Genomic DNA, 15,643 nt, shown 5'->3' with positions numbered 1-15,643 from the left:
AGAGAGAGTAAAGAGAGACTGGGAGTGGGAAGTGATTGGGAGCCAGAGGTTATTCCTCCACAATCTAAAATGTGATAGTTACAATGGATAATAAATGAGTGTCTCCAAGTCAATCATGGACTTCATGTCATTGTAGACTGTCATTGGAGAGAAGGCATCTATAGCCTTCAAGATATGAAATTCTTGGTACCACCTAAGGCATCCTGGGACTGACGATTTTTTCCTTTTCTTGTGGCAAGAATTTGACCAACACTTTAATCGTGAGATGGTTGCAATGGATTTTTCAAAGATAGAACCAAGAACATCAGTGTACATACTCTGCCCTTCCTTCAAACCCTCTTCCAGGCGACTTGTCTTCCCAATGTGAAGACTTTATGAAACTTGTTATTTTCTGTATAACTTAAGCCCTGAACAACAGCAAAATGCTGCTCCACATTCCACAGAGAAATCTCTGTCTTAAGAATTTACAACTTGCCTATGGAGTTTATAGAGATTTCGAATGAAATGGTTAGTCATAAACCAGAATTTCTTAACACATTTTAAAAAGAGGCTTGCAAATTGGGAGTGGAACTGTAGATGTTTTTTAAACTTTCTGCTAGGCATTGTGAGAGAGGATTTCATCCATCCATCATCAAATCATTTTCATTTAATCTGAGTCAGGTCTGTAATTATAGGAAATAATGACAACAGGTTGACACCCTTGGAAATGTGCTGCCTGACCTGGCACCATAAAACTCAACATTCCTCATTAATAGAGATTTGCTTCAGAGATTGGGTCTCACTTATCAGATGCTACCACTGGAAAACAAAAGCCTGTGGTCCTTCTCATATAGTTTCCTTTACACAATAGGATTCATATAAAAAAAGTTACCATGGCTGTGAGAGAATAAGTCTTCGCAGAATGGCTCCAGAAAACAGAAGAAAGAGCTACCCTCTTCATTCAGACGTGTTCGAGCATGCGCCCACAAAACACTGGGTCCATGCACAATGGTGCAGCCCAAGGCAGGCAGCACTAATGAAAGCTAGAAGCATCACTTTCACAAGCAAACCAGCTGCTAAGCTGTCCTCACCTGATAAATCTGATTTGCCACTTTCCAAAGACATAAGCTAGATGCCTGAGTCTGAGTACATTTCAAGATCCAGCGCCTGCTGGGCATTCCCAGGAAAAAGGACCATGATGTGTTCGAGCAGGAAGAAGCTCACCTTGTGACCAGGGAACCAACCCCATTCTCATCTCCAGCATGCTCTGCTAAGGCTCACCCCAGGCCACTCCCATTGTATTTATTTGTCAGCCTCTCCCACTTCCGCAGATCCCAAGGCAGGCAGCACTGTATTTATTTGTCAGCCTCTCCCACTTCCGCAGATCCTATCACCCAAAACATGTCTACCTGTGGTTGGAATCGGCCTTTTCCTTGAGTCCCTGGTATGATGCCCACAGTCACCTTTGCCTTCATTCACTCTAGTCTTTGTACTCTATTCCTTGTTACCAAGAATGAGTCATTTCAGAGAGGTCTTGATGGTTTCTCTGGAAAGGTATGCTTTTACAAGGATTATATCAAAGCGTTGAAAGAGGAAAGGTGGTTGTTCTTTTGTTTTGTTTTTGCTTGCTTGCTTGTTTGTTTTAGATGGTGGTATGAGAATTGCTTTGGCAAAGAGACACAAGATGATGCCTTTATGATGGAGTGGGTCTCTTCCAGTCTTTTCTTCTATACAGGTCTCTGACAGGTGTTTCCTCTAAGGCATATCTGTTTTCAGTAATAACAGAATGAAAAAATTTGTTATCTGTGATGTCTTATAAACACACATTATGCTTTCATTGTAGTAGAAATATGCATAGTAATTTATTTGCTGAGTCAAGTTAAAGTGTGCTTGGGAGATCATTTTCCATTTACCAAAAGGGCATTTTCTTTTCTTTTTCTATGTATTTTGTACAGGGTCTCACTGCGCAGCTTTGACTCATAGTGATCCCCCTGTTTTCAGCCTCCCCAGTGCTGGGATTACAGGCCTGAACCACTATGCCAACATTTGGTGGCTGGTTCAGTGCATGCAGGGGTGGGGTCAGTGCAGCATGTGGTGCCAGGGTTCAAACCCTGGTCCCTGTGCTTGCCTAAGCAGGTGCTTAGTCCACTGAGCTATCTAACTGGACTAAAAAGGGCATTTTCTTCCTGGGTCAAGGACTCAGCATTCATCATGCAAGTGAGATGAGTAGGGAAAACAGGCAAGTGGAAAAAGTGAGAAGAAGCCACCAGGAGGAAGTAGTAGCCCTCATTGTACATACATGAGTGCCAAGAGCAGAAAACGGAAATCCCTCTCCCTGAAGGTAGGGTACCAGTTTTCAAATTGTCCTCAAAGAGCCTAAGGAAGACAGTCACCTTCAATGTGGGTACATTACATGGACCTTTGTTTTGAGAAGTCTGAAGGAGTGTCCAAAAACAACTCACAGAGAGATGGGGGCTCTTTAAATGTATAACTCAGCTAGATCTTTAAACCTTGATAAAAATCAGAGCTAGCCTCAGAACTTGGGCATGTTTTCTGGTGAGATCCTCTAACAAGCTTGGTGTGAAGCTGTGGCCATAGTCTGGCCCAATATGCTTGAAAGGTGTGAAGGGTTTTTAGACCTAGTGTTGGGACTCATCATGAAATTTGGACATGTACAACACAAAAAGGATGTTAATTTGAATGAGCAAGATAATCCATTCCATTGAAGCTGACCTTGAGGTTTATGTTACCACATCTTCTGACTAATTAAATGTCCCAGACTCAGAAAATTTACTAAATTTATAGCTAGTTCCTAGTGCAAGTGGAGATAAAGGATTTTGCTTAAGGCATAGGTCAATCTCCCTAATAATTACCCCTACTTTCCCCAACTTTTTTCTAGTGGCCCAACCTCCTACTCAAGCTTTTCTGCTTATGTTGTCTACCTTCCACAGAACTTAAGTCTGAAACTTCAAATTTCAATAAGTTCTTTAATCTAAAAAAAATATGACTTAGGATAGCAATTTAGAAGCTAACTTCACTGAGGAAAGCAAAACTTGCTTTCATTAAGTTGGGGTCTGGTCATTGAAGCAGATGTTGAATATCAAGTCATTTTAGTTCACAGAGAAAGCTCTTCATTCTCTAAAGCAGAAAGCAATAGGTTGCATTTCTCCTAGGAAGTCTATCCAAATCTCACCTGTTTCCCTGAGAGAAACACATATGGGGCAGGAAATAAGCTTTGTTTGGAAGTTGTTTTGGCAGCCTAATATTAAATTCTCTTGACTTACTAGGTCTTTTCTAACCCTGAACTTTCTGTGATTCTAGAAGTGTTTTCTCTGTTCTCTAACAAATTTTGCTTTGGATTTGAGTGGAGTTATAATGTATGGAGGCAGAGGACCTTGGCCAAGATTGGGTGAGGATCAGAGCTGAGATTAGGAAAACGCAGGCCCTTGTGAAAGCTGCAACGACTGCAAAGTGCATTTAATAAATCAGGAGGTTTCAGTCGTGACCCAGAAGGAAAAAATTTATCAAAAGAATAGCAGCAAAAAGCAGGTTAAGGAAGAAAATTCCATCCATGGTTTGACCTCTCACTGCTGTTTGAACTCTGAACTGAGTTGCCCAAAACACTACTCATGATTCTGCCTAGTGATAGGAGCATTGTGATAATAGAGAAATGAAATAAGAGAAGAAATGAAATAATAGAGAAGAAAAGAATAGAGAAGAAATAAGAATGCTGATGCATATAAATCTAAGGTAAAAGAGAACCTGCCCCAGTGCTCGGTCTATCCCCACCTGCGAGGTGGTCTGGGGATGCAGCTCCTTGTGCCTTCAGATGGCAGTCCTTCTGGAGTCTCCGGCCTGCAGTCACTCCCTTCATATTGCGCTCCACTTTGGGCTCAAGAATCTCTCATATTGTACATCTTGTTGTTGCTACACAAGACCCGAAATATTCTCAGACTGATGCCATTCTCCCTATTTAGGACTTTTCTAGAGGACATGGAGCAAGAATTTGACCAGCTTGATAGCAGTGGCATGTTTCATTGGTGCAAAACAACTCCTTTGGACAAGGTGATTTTGGTAGGTGAATTTATATCATATCTAAGTAAAATAAAGCATCTTTTGGGGTACATGATGCTTGTCTGCTAATCATAAGCTCCTGTCTTTTCTCTTTGTAAATAGAATTTGGAAGGAAAAACACATATCTCAGCAACCACATAAATGACATGCAGTAGAACCCATGTGACATTTGACAAAGCCTATGTGGGTGATATGATGAGATTTAAAACACTTAGATGTCCTCAACTACTATCCCCCATTTTAACAGTTTAGCTGATGCAAATACTTACAATAATGTTCTCATGAAGCAAGTTTTGCCTTTAAATCTAATTAATTTAAATGTATCAGTGAAAGTTAGCTATTTGTAATTTTAAAATATAAAAGAATTTCAGCTCGCTGGGGTGACATATGCTTGTAATTTGAACGGTATGAGAGGCTATCTCAAGCCCAAAACCCAGCCTGGGTATTTCAGCAGCCATGTAAGTACCTGTCTCAAAACAAACAAAAAAATTTAAAAGGGATTTGGAATGTTGGAAGGGCAAAGGCCCTGGGTTAAACTCCAGTACCACAATAAACAAGAATATAACCATTTCTCTAACTTATTAGTTTTAAATTTTTGACTTCTTATAATATTTTTTAGAACTGGTTATGTTCATATTTAATACATAAGCCCAAAAGATATCTCTTTAAATATGCCCCACTCCAGCCCCAAACAACTTGGGTAAAGCTTTGTGGATATAATAGGTTCTGTCCCAACCCCTCTGCTCCAGGAGTCAAATCAGCTCAGCTTATGGAAGTGCAAACAACCAGGATATAAGAAGTCTTGTATCGTAATACAAATTCTAACATCTATTTTCTGAGTCACCATTTTGTCATTCTGCAGTTAAAACTCAAGTATAATTTCAATGTTCTTCCTTACCGGCCATAACTGGTAAAGTTGACTAATAAAGATGATTACTTGTATCCTGTAGAACCCTATATTTTGTAATCTATGGCTAACTGATAATTATAAATATGTCTTGCTTTTCAAAAGTAATTTAGTTCATTTCTTCTACTGCACCCACACACGCACAGACAAATACGCGCGCGCGCGCGCACACACACACACACACACACACATAGGCACAATCTTTGTGGCTCACTGCCAGTGTCCTGACAGAATATGTTCCAATTTTTATAAAACTATTATCAATCATTTGATCAGAAGCATAAAATTGTCAGAGCTGTCATAGTAACTGAACAACTATTAGGGTTGTTGAAACTTTACCATTCTAGCAATCACATTTTATTCTAAACTATACAATATTAACATCCGTTAAACAGGAAGCCAGACATGTTTTCAGTAGAAGGAAAATCTTTAGAAAGGTTGAGAAGTTGGGTGCAGACTGATGCATTGGAGAGACAAAGAAAAGGAAATAACACATTCCATTAGACCATATCTAGTAAGCACACAGAGATGTTACTACAGTACCTACTTACCTTATGACATTCAATGTGGAATATAGCTAACCTTATTTAATTTTTTAATTTTTAATCTTTTTTGTTTCCAGGGATTGAACTCCAGACCTTGTGCTTGCCAGGCAGGCACTTATGCCACTGAGCTATACTCTTAACTCTGGAATACAGTTTAGAACAACAATTATCTATTGTATACTTCCAAGGTCTATTTCACTTTATTTTATTTTGTTTCATTTTAATGTATTTTGTACAGCCTTACACGGCTTGGACTCATAGTGATCCTCCTGTTCTCAGCTTCTCCAGCACTGGGATCACAGGGGTGCACCACCATGCCAGGACTGGATCGCTGGCTCAGCACACCCTGGGGGTGAGGACAGTACAGCATTCAGTACCCAGGGACTGAACCTCGGTCCCTGAGCTTGCCAAAGCAGGCACTTAGTCTGCCAAGACCTATTTTAGAAATGCTAAGAGTTTTGAAATTTGTGTCTTTAGAAGATAAGTATCCAGGTTGCAAATTTCAGAGAGACGTTGCACTTGGTTCTGACTGCAGAAGAGTCCAGGGGAAGTATTAAATTGAAGTTCCTTTGGACAAATAACACATTCTCTTCTTTCCCCCAAAGCCACCATCTTTCTTAATTGGGAGACAGTTTTGGGCCACAGTTTGTTGAAGAAATTGCCTCTCTAGCTTGCCTATAAACACACTCTGCCATATATCTTGCTTCTAATCGTTTAGTACTGCTCAGAAGAGCAATTGTTGGACTTCAGGCATGTTACATTAAATACCGTTAAAGGCTTCATTATTCAACTTAAAACTAATCAGGTTTACTAGAGACAATTATTTACTAGATTTGGTTAAGATTCATATCACTCTCCAGGAAAGCTCTACAGACAAGTAGAGAGCTTTATGTCCCCTCACAAGGAGATTCCCTTAGAAACATAGTACTTCCCAGCGTTTTCTAATGTGACCAACTCTAATTGTTGATATATGTGATTACACTGATTTATCCCACTAGATTTGGTCAATGCCTGCTTTTCAGAGCTTGTCATTTAACTCAGCCAAGAATTAGCATAAAGGAGAATGATATTTTCATTTGAAAGATTCTTTACACGCTTGAAACTCAGAACATGCTCATAGCAACATTTAAAGATAGTTAACTTATTGTCTAGTAGCTTTCAAGGGTCCTGATAATATTCAAATTCATCCAGTTGCTGAAAGGTTGTTAATGTCAAGCACTATGTTTTCAATATGTTAATTTCCACAATGAAATTAACAAGCATTTTGCTTTGTAACCATTTGAAACAGAAAGAACTTGAGGATCAGAGAGGTTAAAATGACTTATTCCTTCTCACAGCCAGGGGCAGAGTCAGAATACAAAGTCAAGTCTGACTCCAGGCTCGTTGCTCTATCACACCCAAACTCTCTAAGAGGAGGTTTCACAGGACCTGAGAGAAGCTGGAAATACTAGCTTTTCAGTTGCATTTCTTGCCTTTATCAGTCTCCCTGAATGTGGCAGAGCCCAAATCTGTAATATATGTCTTGTAGTCCATATCTTAAGTCCATGTCTTATGTATTATGTTTTCAACTTAAGAGTTACCCAAGCAGTATTAAAAATCAGCACTACTACTAGTAGTCATAGTCAAATGATTGAGATCAAATGGAATTTTTATATAATTCCCATATCTCTTGTTCATTTATATGGTGAATTTCTTTGACTCAGGTTATTGAATCACTTCAGTGCATTAGGTTGAACAATATGAAATTACCAAAACTTAACAATTCTTCAGCCTCAAAAAGACAATTTGTGTGATTGAAACAACTGCATATTGCAACATGTTGCAGAACTTAATGTAATTTTTTTGGTGCTCTCTAGAAGACATTGTTTAGGAATAGAATTAGAGGGAATAGAATTAGAAGTGTCTCTGTTTTTCACTTAATCATGCCATAGTACGTACAAGAATAAAAATATATAATAAAATGAGAAAATATTTCCCCCATATGCTGCAATGATTCTATATCCTGAGTAATGATGCTCATCTGAGTTTTAGTTGATTTATTCCAGGCAAATAGAAATTTTCCCAATAAGTAAAATAAGAAGGCGTTCCACACACACACAAAAAAAAATGATAGTTGCGCTACTCCGGCATACATTTCATAATAAGAAGCAATTTGAAAATTTCTGTTAATCTCATGAAAATACCACTATGCCCATGACTGGAAGTGTCAGAGTGAGAAGAAGTGGCCCTCTCTGCGGTGCTCTCTTTCGTCTCCATTATAAAAGCCACCCACTCCGCCCCATGCTTATCCCTCAGAAACGAACCGACAAGCCAAAGCACGCGTTTCAAAACCACGTTGTAGCATGTGTATTTGGAGATGCCCACTCGGCCCTAATAGGCCTTCGGAATTTTGTCATGCCCCTGCGAGCCAGCAACTACACGCAGAAGGAGCTCAAGGACATTGTGTTCATTGGGTCTCTGGACTACCTGCAGAGAGAATGGCGATTTCTCCGGAATTTTCCCAGGGTATATATTATGCCTGTAAGTATCACATAAAGAATAGTGAATATTTATAATGATAATATTATGAGTAGAACCACCACTAATACTTATGGTAAAAATTTTCAATTTATAGTAGGAGTTAGAAACTGTGCTAAACGTTGTGTCTAGGTCGGTTCACTGCTTCCTCAAAACAATGCTAGGAGAAAGGTATTGAAGACCTGAGACCTTCGGCAAAGAAAAAGTGAATAACGTGCCCAAGGATAACAGCAAGTAAAGTAAAAGTAGGATTTAAGCCCACTTATCGTGGCTACTGAGTTTATGTTCACACTGTCCTGTTTTATTATCTTCATGTAAATCTGCTTTTTAGTTTCTCTTTTTCTGAGAATGATTCCAACTTAATGGCTTAACCTAAAGTAGTACCAATTAGTCATCGTGATCTTTATCCTCTTTTCCGGAGAATTCTTATATGAAATGCAGACTATCACATGGTTCCTTTCAAGTGTATGAGTAAAGGGAATTGGTTTTACACTTTGGAGAAATGTATCTTTTTGTGATTTAAATGTCTCTTCAGAAAGTCATGCTGCTTTGTAACCTGATGGCAATAACCGGGTTCAGTGAGGTGATTTGATCGTGAGAGCCCTACTCCCTTGGGATCCATGCCACTGTCATGAGGTTGGGTTAGCTACCGGAGGAGTGAAATCTGGCCCTGACCTCTCTTCTGTGTGCATCCTCCTGCCACATGATGCCCTCTGCTGTGCCGCGAGGCAGCCAGAAGTCCTCATCAGCTACAGTCATTCCCAGGCTCCTGAACTGTGATACAAGTTTTTCTCTATAATTTACCCAGTCTGTGGTACCCTGTTATGGCTGTAGAAACACAGACAAAGCCAGGATCCATTATGCGTATGAGGTATTGCAGTTACAACTGCATTTGCATCTAATGTTATTTTCTCAATCTCACTCTATACCACCATTTGCCAGGATGAAAAGCCTGTTATGCACACTGAGAAATGCACCAAAGCATTTGAACTTTTATGAAGTAATACTGGCATTATGGAAGGAATACTTTTTAAACTTCCAAAATGATTCTTGAGAAGCAAATCGCATTTGTTTTTCTTTTAAAAGCTACCACGAAGCTCCGAATCCCGTCCTCCTTGCTTCTAGTCACGCAAAAGGGAAAAAAATTGTCCTGAAGCCTCTAGATCCAGCTAATGTTAAGAATGATCAATATTTGATCCAAGATTCCTGAAGGTGGGGCCAGATTTATCCCTGTTTCTCCACAAAGAAAAGAAGCAACTTTCACATTACAGGTTAATCTGGAGAGTACCTCCAGTGCTCCCCTAGCAGGAATCCTCCTGTAGCTTGATGACTTCCTTTCCTCTGGATTCTGCCTTCCCACTGCCACCGACTCTATTTCTCTTTTCCAATTAAATAAGTAGATTGATGTCCTGCTCGTCCACTCTCCCCTCTTTGGTCTCATCCAACCATCCTGTCTGGGAAGAGTCTGTGACATGTATGACATATGATTTCAAAGGTAAATGTTTAAATTTTTAAAATGTATTGTAACAAAGGACACATTGCCATTGATTCCCTTTAAAATACATCTCCTTTCTTTGAACACATGGATTTCATTGCGCTTGCCACTTTCTGACACAGCTCCGCATGTCTACTTTGTGTCTTTTGAGGTATGATCAAAAGTACAGTGCATGCTCCTGCTTAGTGCCTCCTAACAGAAGGACAGTCTTGCAAAGACATCAGATTGTGTCTTCATCCACCTTAGCCACCAGGCCTGGTGCTGTGCACATTCTGGCTCTGACTCAAAATGACCCTGGAAAGCAAACATTTTGTCCATTTTAGGACACTGAGGCACCGAAAACAGCACAACTAGGGCAATCACAAAAGAGCACTTTCAGAACTGCTTCAGAAAAGTGGCAAGCGCTGTAGTGTTTCTGAAGCGAGCAGGAAAGGGTGTTTTGAAAAAGATTGATGATAATATGTGTGTTCCTTTAATAAATTTTAAGATGAAAATATTCACCATATATCTTGATCACTTTGCATTCACAATAAACCACTAATAAATGAAAAGACAAATATGTCAGCTACCAGGTAAACAAGTTTTAAAATCGAAGTGGACTCTGGAGTGACCTTAGCTTGAAGGTCACAGCCCACACCATGAGCCATGGCATCCAATCTGACCCCCTGACGAGTGCTTCCTCTGCCTGGTTTTGTCTCATTAGGGCTCAGCACTCTACTCTGGAGATCTGCACGCGGTCAACATAGAGGACTGTGCCATGTGTGCCATCCTAGCCCCGTCACCCAAGGTGGTGAGCAACCAGATCCTGGTCGACACAGAAGCCATCATGGCCACCCTCAGCATCGGGTCCCTGAGGATCAGCTCCTCCCACATCAGGCTGTCCGTGCCAGGTCAGCACGGTGCCTGTCATAGGGAAGAGGCCAGGAGGATGGGCTGGGGACAGAGTATCAGCTTTCTCGGAAATATTTTAATCATAAGGTGGAAAGCAGCTGGCCAGATAGCTTCCCCAGTGCCTTCCACCTCTAGCTACGCTGAGGGAGGAGCAACCTACAGTTATCTCCTCTGGAATTCTAGCCCCAAATGAAAACTGATGTCCATCTTCTAAATGAAATGTATATAACATTGTTTTCACATTTTAAGGGGAAAAAAATCACAGGATTGTAAATGCTATTATTTTTAGTTACTAACCTAACATCAAAGAATGTAGCAATTGTCATATTATTCTAACTTTTTTTTTTTTTTTTTTTTCGGAACCGGGGATTGAACTCAGGCCCTGTGCTTGCCAGGCAAGCACTTATTCTACTGAGCTAACTCCCTGGCCCCCTACTCTAATTGATAAGTTGTCATTATTGATCAGTTTTCGTTGCTTTTTAAAGATGTTCAAGTTACAAGTTCTAGTTTCATGGTTGAGGGAATAAACTAATTTTTTGACTCTTCGGAATCTCTTCGATTTACAAATTTTAGCAGCTTATCTCTAAAATTCTTTCAAGCTTCTGTGGACTAAAATGGCTTATTTCTACTTCAAATTGGAAACAGAATGTGAGGAAGAATTTGGGGTTTATCTTTGCAGATGGAGAGCCTGCTTTTTCTGCTTTGGGTTCCTCTCAGTAGCTGGTGGAATTGTGGCCAGTTGATAAGCACCTGTTCAGGCCGTGGAAGATTAGTAATGAACACTCAGTAGATGAACTAAACCAACTCCGCAGCATAGCCCCATTGTACAACCAAACCCAATCTTGCATTAACTGTATCAAGGTATTCTGAAGAGCAAAATTAATAACAAAACATATCAGGACTAACCGTTGAGTGCCATGAAAAGCTAAACTCAGCAGTTGTGAGCCCTGCCTCTGCTGAGCAAGTCTGAACATCTGTGGAAGTGTGGCTTGTTCTGCCGCCTGTGTTCTTATCTGGGCCATTAAGATCATGCAAGTTCACGCACAGTATGTATGTGTGCATGTGTGTCCATGTGCATGTGTGTGTGTGCATATGTGCATGCACATTCTTGCAAAACTGTGATTGGATAGAGAAGAAGCAGAAACATGGATGTACAATATAGGCCTGGAGTAAACCGACACCACCAAAAGATTTATTATTTTTTAACCTCTCACCTCCTACATAGGTTAGAAACATAGAAGCTTATGATTCTGAGTCTGGTTCCCTTCTATTTAGGGATTTCTTCCTACTATTTATTCAACAAGAATATGTTTATTTGGTAAGATGTTTCAGCTACTCTGAGATAGGCTAAAATGCTACCTATAAGTCAGCAGTTGAAAGAGAGAGAGGAGAAAGGGATAAGATTGGGAAGGTGAAAAAGGAAGGAATACCAGATTAGCTGACTCATCATGATGCATGGATAGATACTTTCCCTAAGAATAAAAGCAGAAGCATAAGAAAGAACATACCACATGAGCCGTGTGCATGCTTGCAGTTGGTGCAACCATATTCATCATTATGTTAGAGAAATTCTGGCCCAGACAGGCTCAAAGAACCCCCTAAACAGGGTCATCAAGTCTGCTCATGTGGCAGTCAGACACCAGCAAAGTCGCTCTGACAGTATCTTGAAGAGACTTGTGAATGCTCACTCAGAATGTCATTGATTACCCTGTCATCATAGGAGTTGATCTGGAATTTGCTTTTCAAAAAATTCTCAATCCTTGCAGAAGCCTGTTTGACTCTACTCATCATTTTTCTCATTTCATGTTAATGCATTTGTGCACCAGTCCTGAAGAGACAGAAAGTTTCACCTCTAAAACTGAAAGTATAAATGGTTGAGTAGTTCTCTCAGGAGAAAGCAAGCATCTTCTGTACTGAGCACCAAGCCACAGCTAGGTCAGTGATCCTCAGCAGGAGAAACTTTTATGCTCTGACCTCAGAGCATCTGAAGATGGTTTTGGTCTTTCCCAGCCAGAGGAATGCTATGATCTTCTGCCCAGTAGGTCAAAAACATGGCTAACCATATTGCACCGTATGAGATAGCCCTACAGATAAAATGCAACACACGGAGGTTGAGACTCCTGGTGCCCACATAACTGGTAAGCTTTAAACTTACAAAGCCAGGCTAGGATGACCAAGACTGCTCACAGAGAACATCCCCGAAGGAGATTGGGTGGGGCAACAGAACAAGGACCCTCTAAAGGACCCCAGACCTCTGCTGGACATTTCTGTGGAAACCTAAAGGCTTCTCGGCAATGTTCTAATTACTGCCCTGTCACATCACAAGAAGAACAGGTTGGCAAACCTAGGTACTGAACTAAATAATCTGTGGCATAATCTAAACATATAGCAGTAATTAAGTCTGACAACTTAATATGCCACTGAAATTTAAATATACAGTAGTAATCTACAATTAAGCAATCTTTTGTAATAGCACCCTGCCAGCTTGGAAGATTTCAGGTATAATGCTGTGTACTATGAGGCAGCAAAAATATTGACTTGAGTATAATGCACCCAGGCTACAATCTGACACTTATTCAAATTAGCCAGCGCTCTATCAGGAAAATCGCAGTGCCGAGGAGGAAATTCAACTGCTGTCCGCCGAGTCTGCTTAGGAAGCAGACGTTGAGGCAGCAGCTCAATCCAAGTGTTTCTGTGGGCAGTGAGAACACTGGCTTGGAAGGATGGGGCATTTCAAGTAGTTTCTCATCTATGAACTGGAGTCAGAAAGAAGGATTCGGAGAACTTACCTACTGAGAATGTTCTCCTTTGAGGACATCTGATCTCCGTATATTACAGAAAATGCCAGCCTCAAATGGCATGCTTTTAAGCAGGCTCTGAAGTGAACCCCACCCACCACTGACAAGCCTGGGAGCAGCCCTGAGCTGCTCTTGCCTCATCTTCCAGGGTGACCTGATGTTTTCAATTCAGAGTTTATGTGAAGTCCTGTGGTTCTTATCTACCAACAGTGTCTGTTGCTTACAGCCTTCTGAGGAGTCGCTTACCAGAGCTTATCACATAATCTCCGGTTCCTACTGGGAACTCTGTAACATTGGTGCATGCTGATTATAGGAAGCTCATACAGGATCTTGTAGATGGAAGGAAGTTTGAATTGTCTCCTGATTTATCCTGTTCTTGTTGCTTCTTTCCTCTGCCTGATCCCTGTTCCTGAAGGATTCTCTCACCCCCTAGGACTTAAATTCCCTAACAAAGATGCCTCCGTTTGTGCTCTGTGTAGAGTCACACCCCATCTCCAGCCCTTAATGTTTTGATCTTTAGTAGAATCTGAAAATATTTTGTATTTGCACTTATGATGGGTAGGGACTGTCACAGTCTAGAGTAGAATGAATCTCTCAAATGTTTCTGGGAGGAAGGAAGAGAGAGTGAAGAAGGGGAAAATGGAAAGGGGGGGAGAAAGAGAGGGAAGGAGGGGGGAGAAAGAGCACATAAAGCATGTTGCACATGCTGGGAATAAAGTACAAGTCTTCAATTATGGAAATCTTATATTTTTATATATAGTTTAAGGTACTCAAATCCAACCAGGAGAAAGTTTTGCCTCTAGCCACTGACACAAACTTTTCATTCTGTAAAATACCTAAAACATAACTCATTTCCAAAGTGGTAGGAACCTCAATCAAAGCAGACTTGGTACTTTCACAGTATTTTCTGTAATGTAGCATCCTCAAAAAAGTTCAAAAAAAGTGACTTAGTACTCTAAGGCACCACAAACAAGATAACAGAGTGTGTTTTTAAGGCATCCTATTTTCCCACTTCTTTCTTCATAATTTTAGCTTTGGAGACTCAAATTCTGGTGTTATATTTTTTGACACCCTCCCAAAAACACTAAGCTTGAGGCCAGAGTAATATAACTGCCCCCTTCCTCCCCCTCATCCTGCTGAGGGGACCCAAGGCAGGCAGGAGGCAGGAGGAGTGTGGCCTCCACACAAGCACCACTGTCCCAAGGCCCACATGACTTTCAGCCACAGTGTGTGCAGAGCCCCATGTTCCACAGAGTCAGGCTTGCTGCAGCAGAAGAGGGCAGCTGGAGAGGGGGTAGGAGGGAGCCGCTGTAGGGCCTCTCCTCTCCTCGGGAGACCTTGAAGGGGTGGGGACCAGAAATGTGTTGTGCTCCTCAGAGGTGTTCCTGGAGCAAAGCCACCAAGATACCAACCACTTGCTAAAAGTTCTGCCAGCTACCTAATTGGGTGGGAAGCGCTCCCTGGTGAGCACATCACCAGCACCACCACACCATGCTCACAGAGAGCGACTGTGTGCCTCAGTTCTGATGCCAGACGCACCTGCTGGGAGAGCTTGGCCTGTTGGTGATTCACCTCAAGGGCTGAAGGGCTGTCTAGAAAACTCACCCACAGACATGCATACATACACAAAGGACAGTATACCCATGCATTTGCATATAACACACAGATAATATGTACACACATAAGCATACACATATACACACACATATGCATGCATGCAGACATATGCACATATGCACACATACATCCTTTCAAAACAAGATGCTAAGGAGACACAAATAGAGGCGGCTTTCCATATCTGAGTTCTGCCCCTAAAGATTCAACCACAGATGGAAGAGATTCAGAAAGAAATCTTATCTATGCTGAACATTTGCAGACCTAGTTTGTCAATATCCTATAAACAATAGAGTATACCAGTATTTGCACAGAATTTACATCATATTGGGTATTATAGGTTATCTAAAGATAAGATGAAGTGTATGACAGAATTATATAGGTTATATGCAAATACTACACTATTTTATAAGAAACAATTTGAGCCAGGCACAGTGGTAAATATCTGTAATCCCAGCCCTCAGGAGGCAGAAACAGGAAGATCACTGAGAATTTGAGGCCAGCCTGGGTTATAAAGTGAGTTCAAGGCCAGCCTCTAGTACTTAATGAGATCCTGTTTTAAAAAAAGAAAGAAAAGAAAACAAAGAGGAGAGGAGAGGAGAGGAGAGGAGAAAGGAGAAGAGAGGAGAGGAGAGGAAGAGGAAGATGAAGAGGAGAGGAGAGGGAGAGAAAGAGGAGAGGAGAGAGAGGAGAGGGAGAGAGAGAGGAAGAGAGGAGAGGAGAGAAAGAGGAAGAGAGGAGAGGAGAGAAAGAGGAAGAGGAAGAGGAGAGGGAGAGAGAGAGGGAGGGAGATGGAGAGAAAGAGGGAGAGAGAGAGAGAGGA

The 15,643-nt window shown here is 41.1% G+C and overlaps 1 protein-coding gene across 1 annotated transcript in view; it reads left to right on the top strand.

The window, feature by feature from the left end:
- The window catches only part of Kcnu1 (potassium calcium-activated channel subfamily U member 1), a 164,598-nt gene that overhangs the window by 130,175 nt on the left and 18,780 nt on the right, over positions 1-15,643 (top strand). Inside the window, 3 exon segments of the mRNA XM_023722023.1 lie at positions 3,957-4,053; positions 7,801-8,025; positions 10,221-10,407. Of these exon segments, the coding sequence (XP_023577791.1) occupies positions 3,957-4,053; positions 7,801-8,025; positions 10,221-10,407 (509 nt within the window).

This window comes from Octodon degus, unplaced genomic scaffold (assembly GCF_000260255.1).
Source record: "Octodon degus isolate 3935 unplaced genomic scaffold, OctDeg1.0 scaffold00088, whole genome shotgun sequence".
Lineage (NCBI taxonomy): Eukaryota > Metazoa > Chordata > Mammalia > Rodentia > Octodontidae > Octodon > Octodon degus.
The sequence above is the reverse complement of the archived record's forward strand: the minus strand, read 5'-3'. Positions and strand labels throughout refer to the sequence as shown.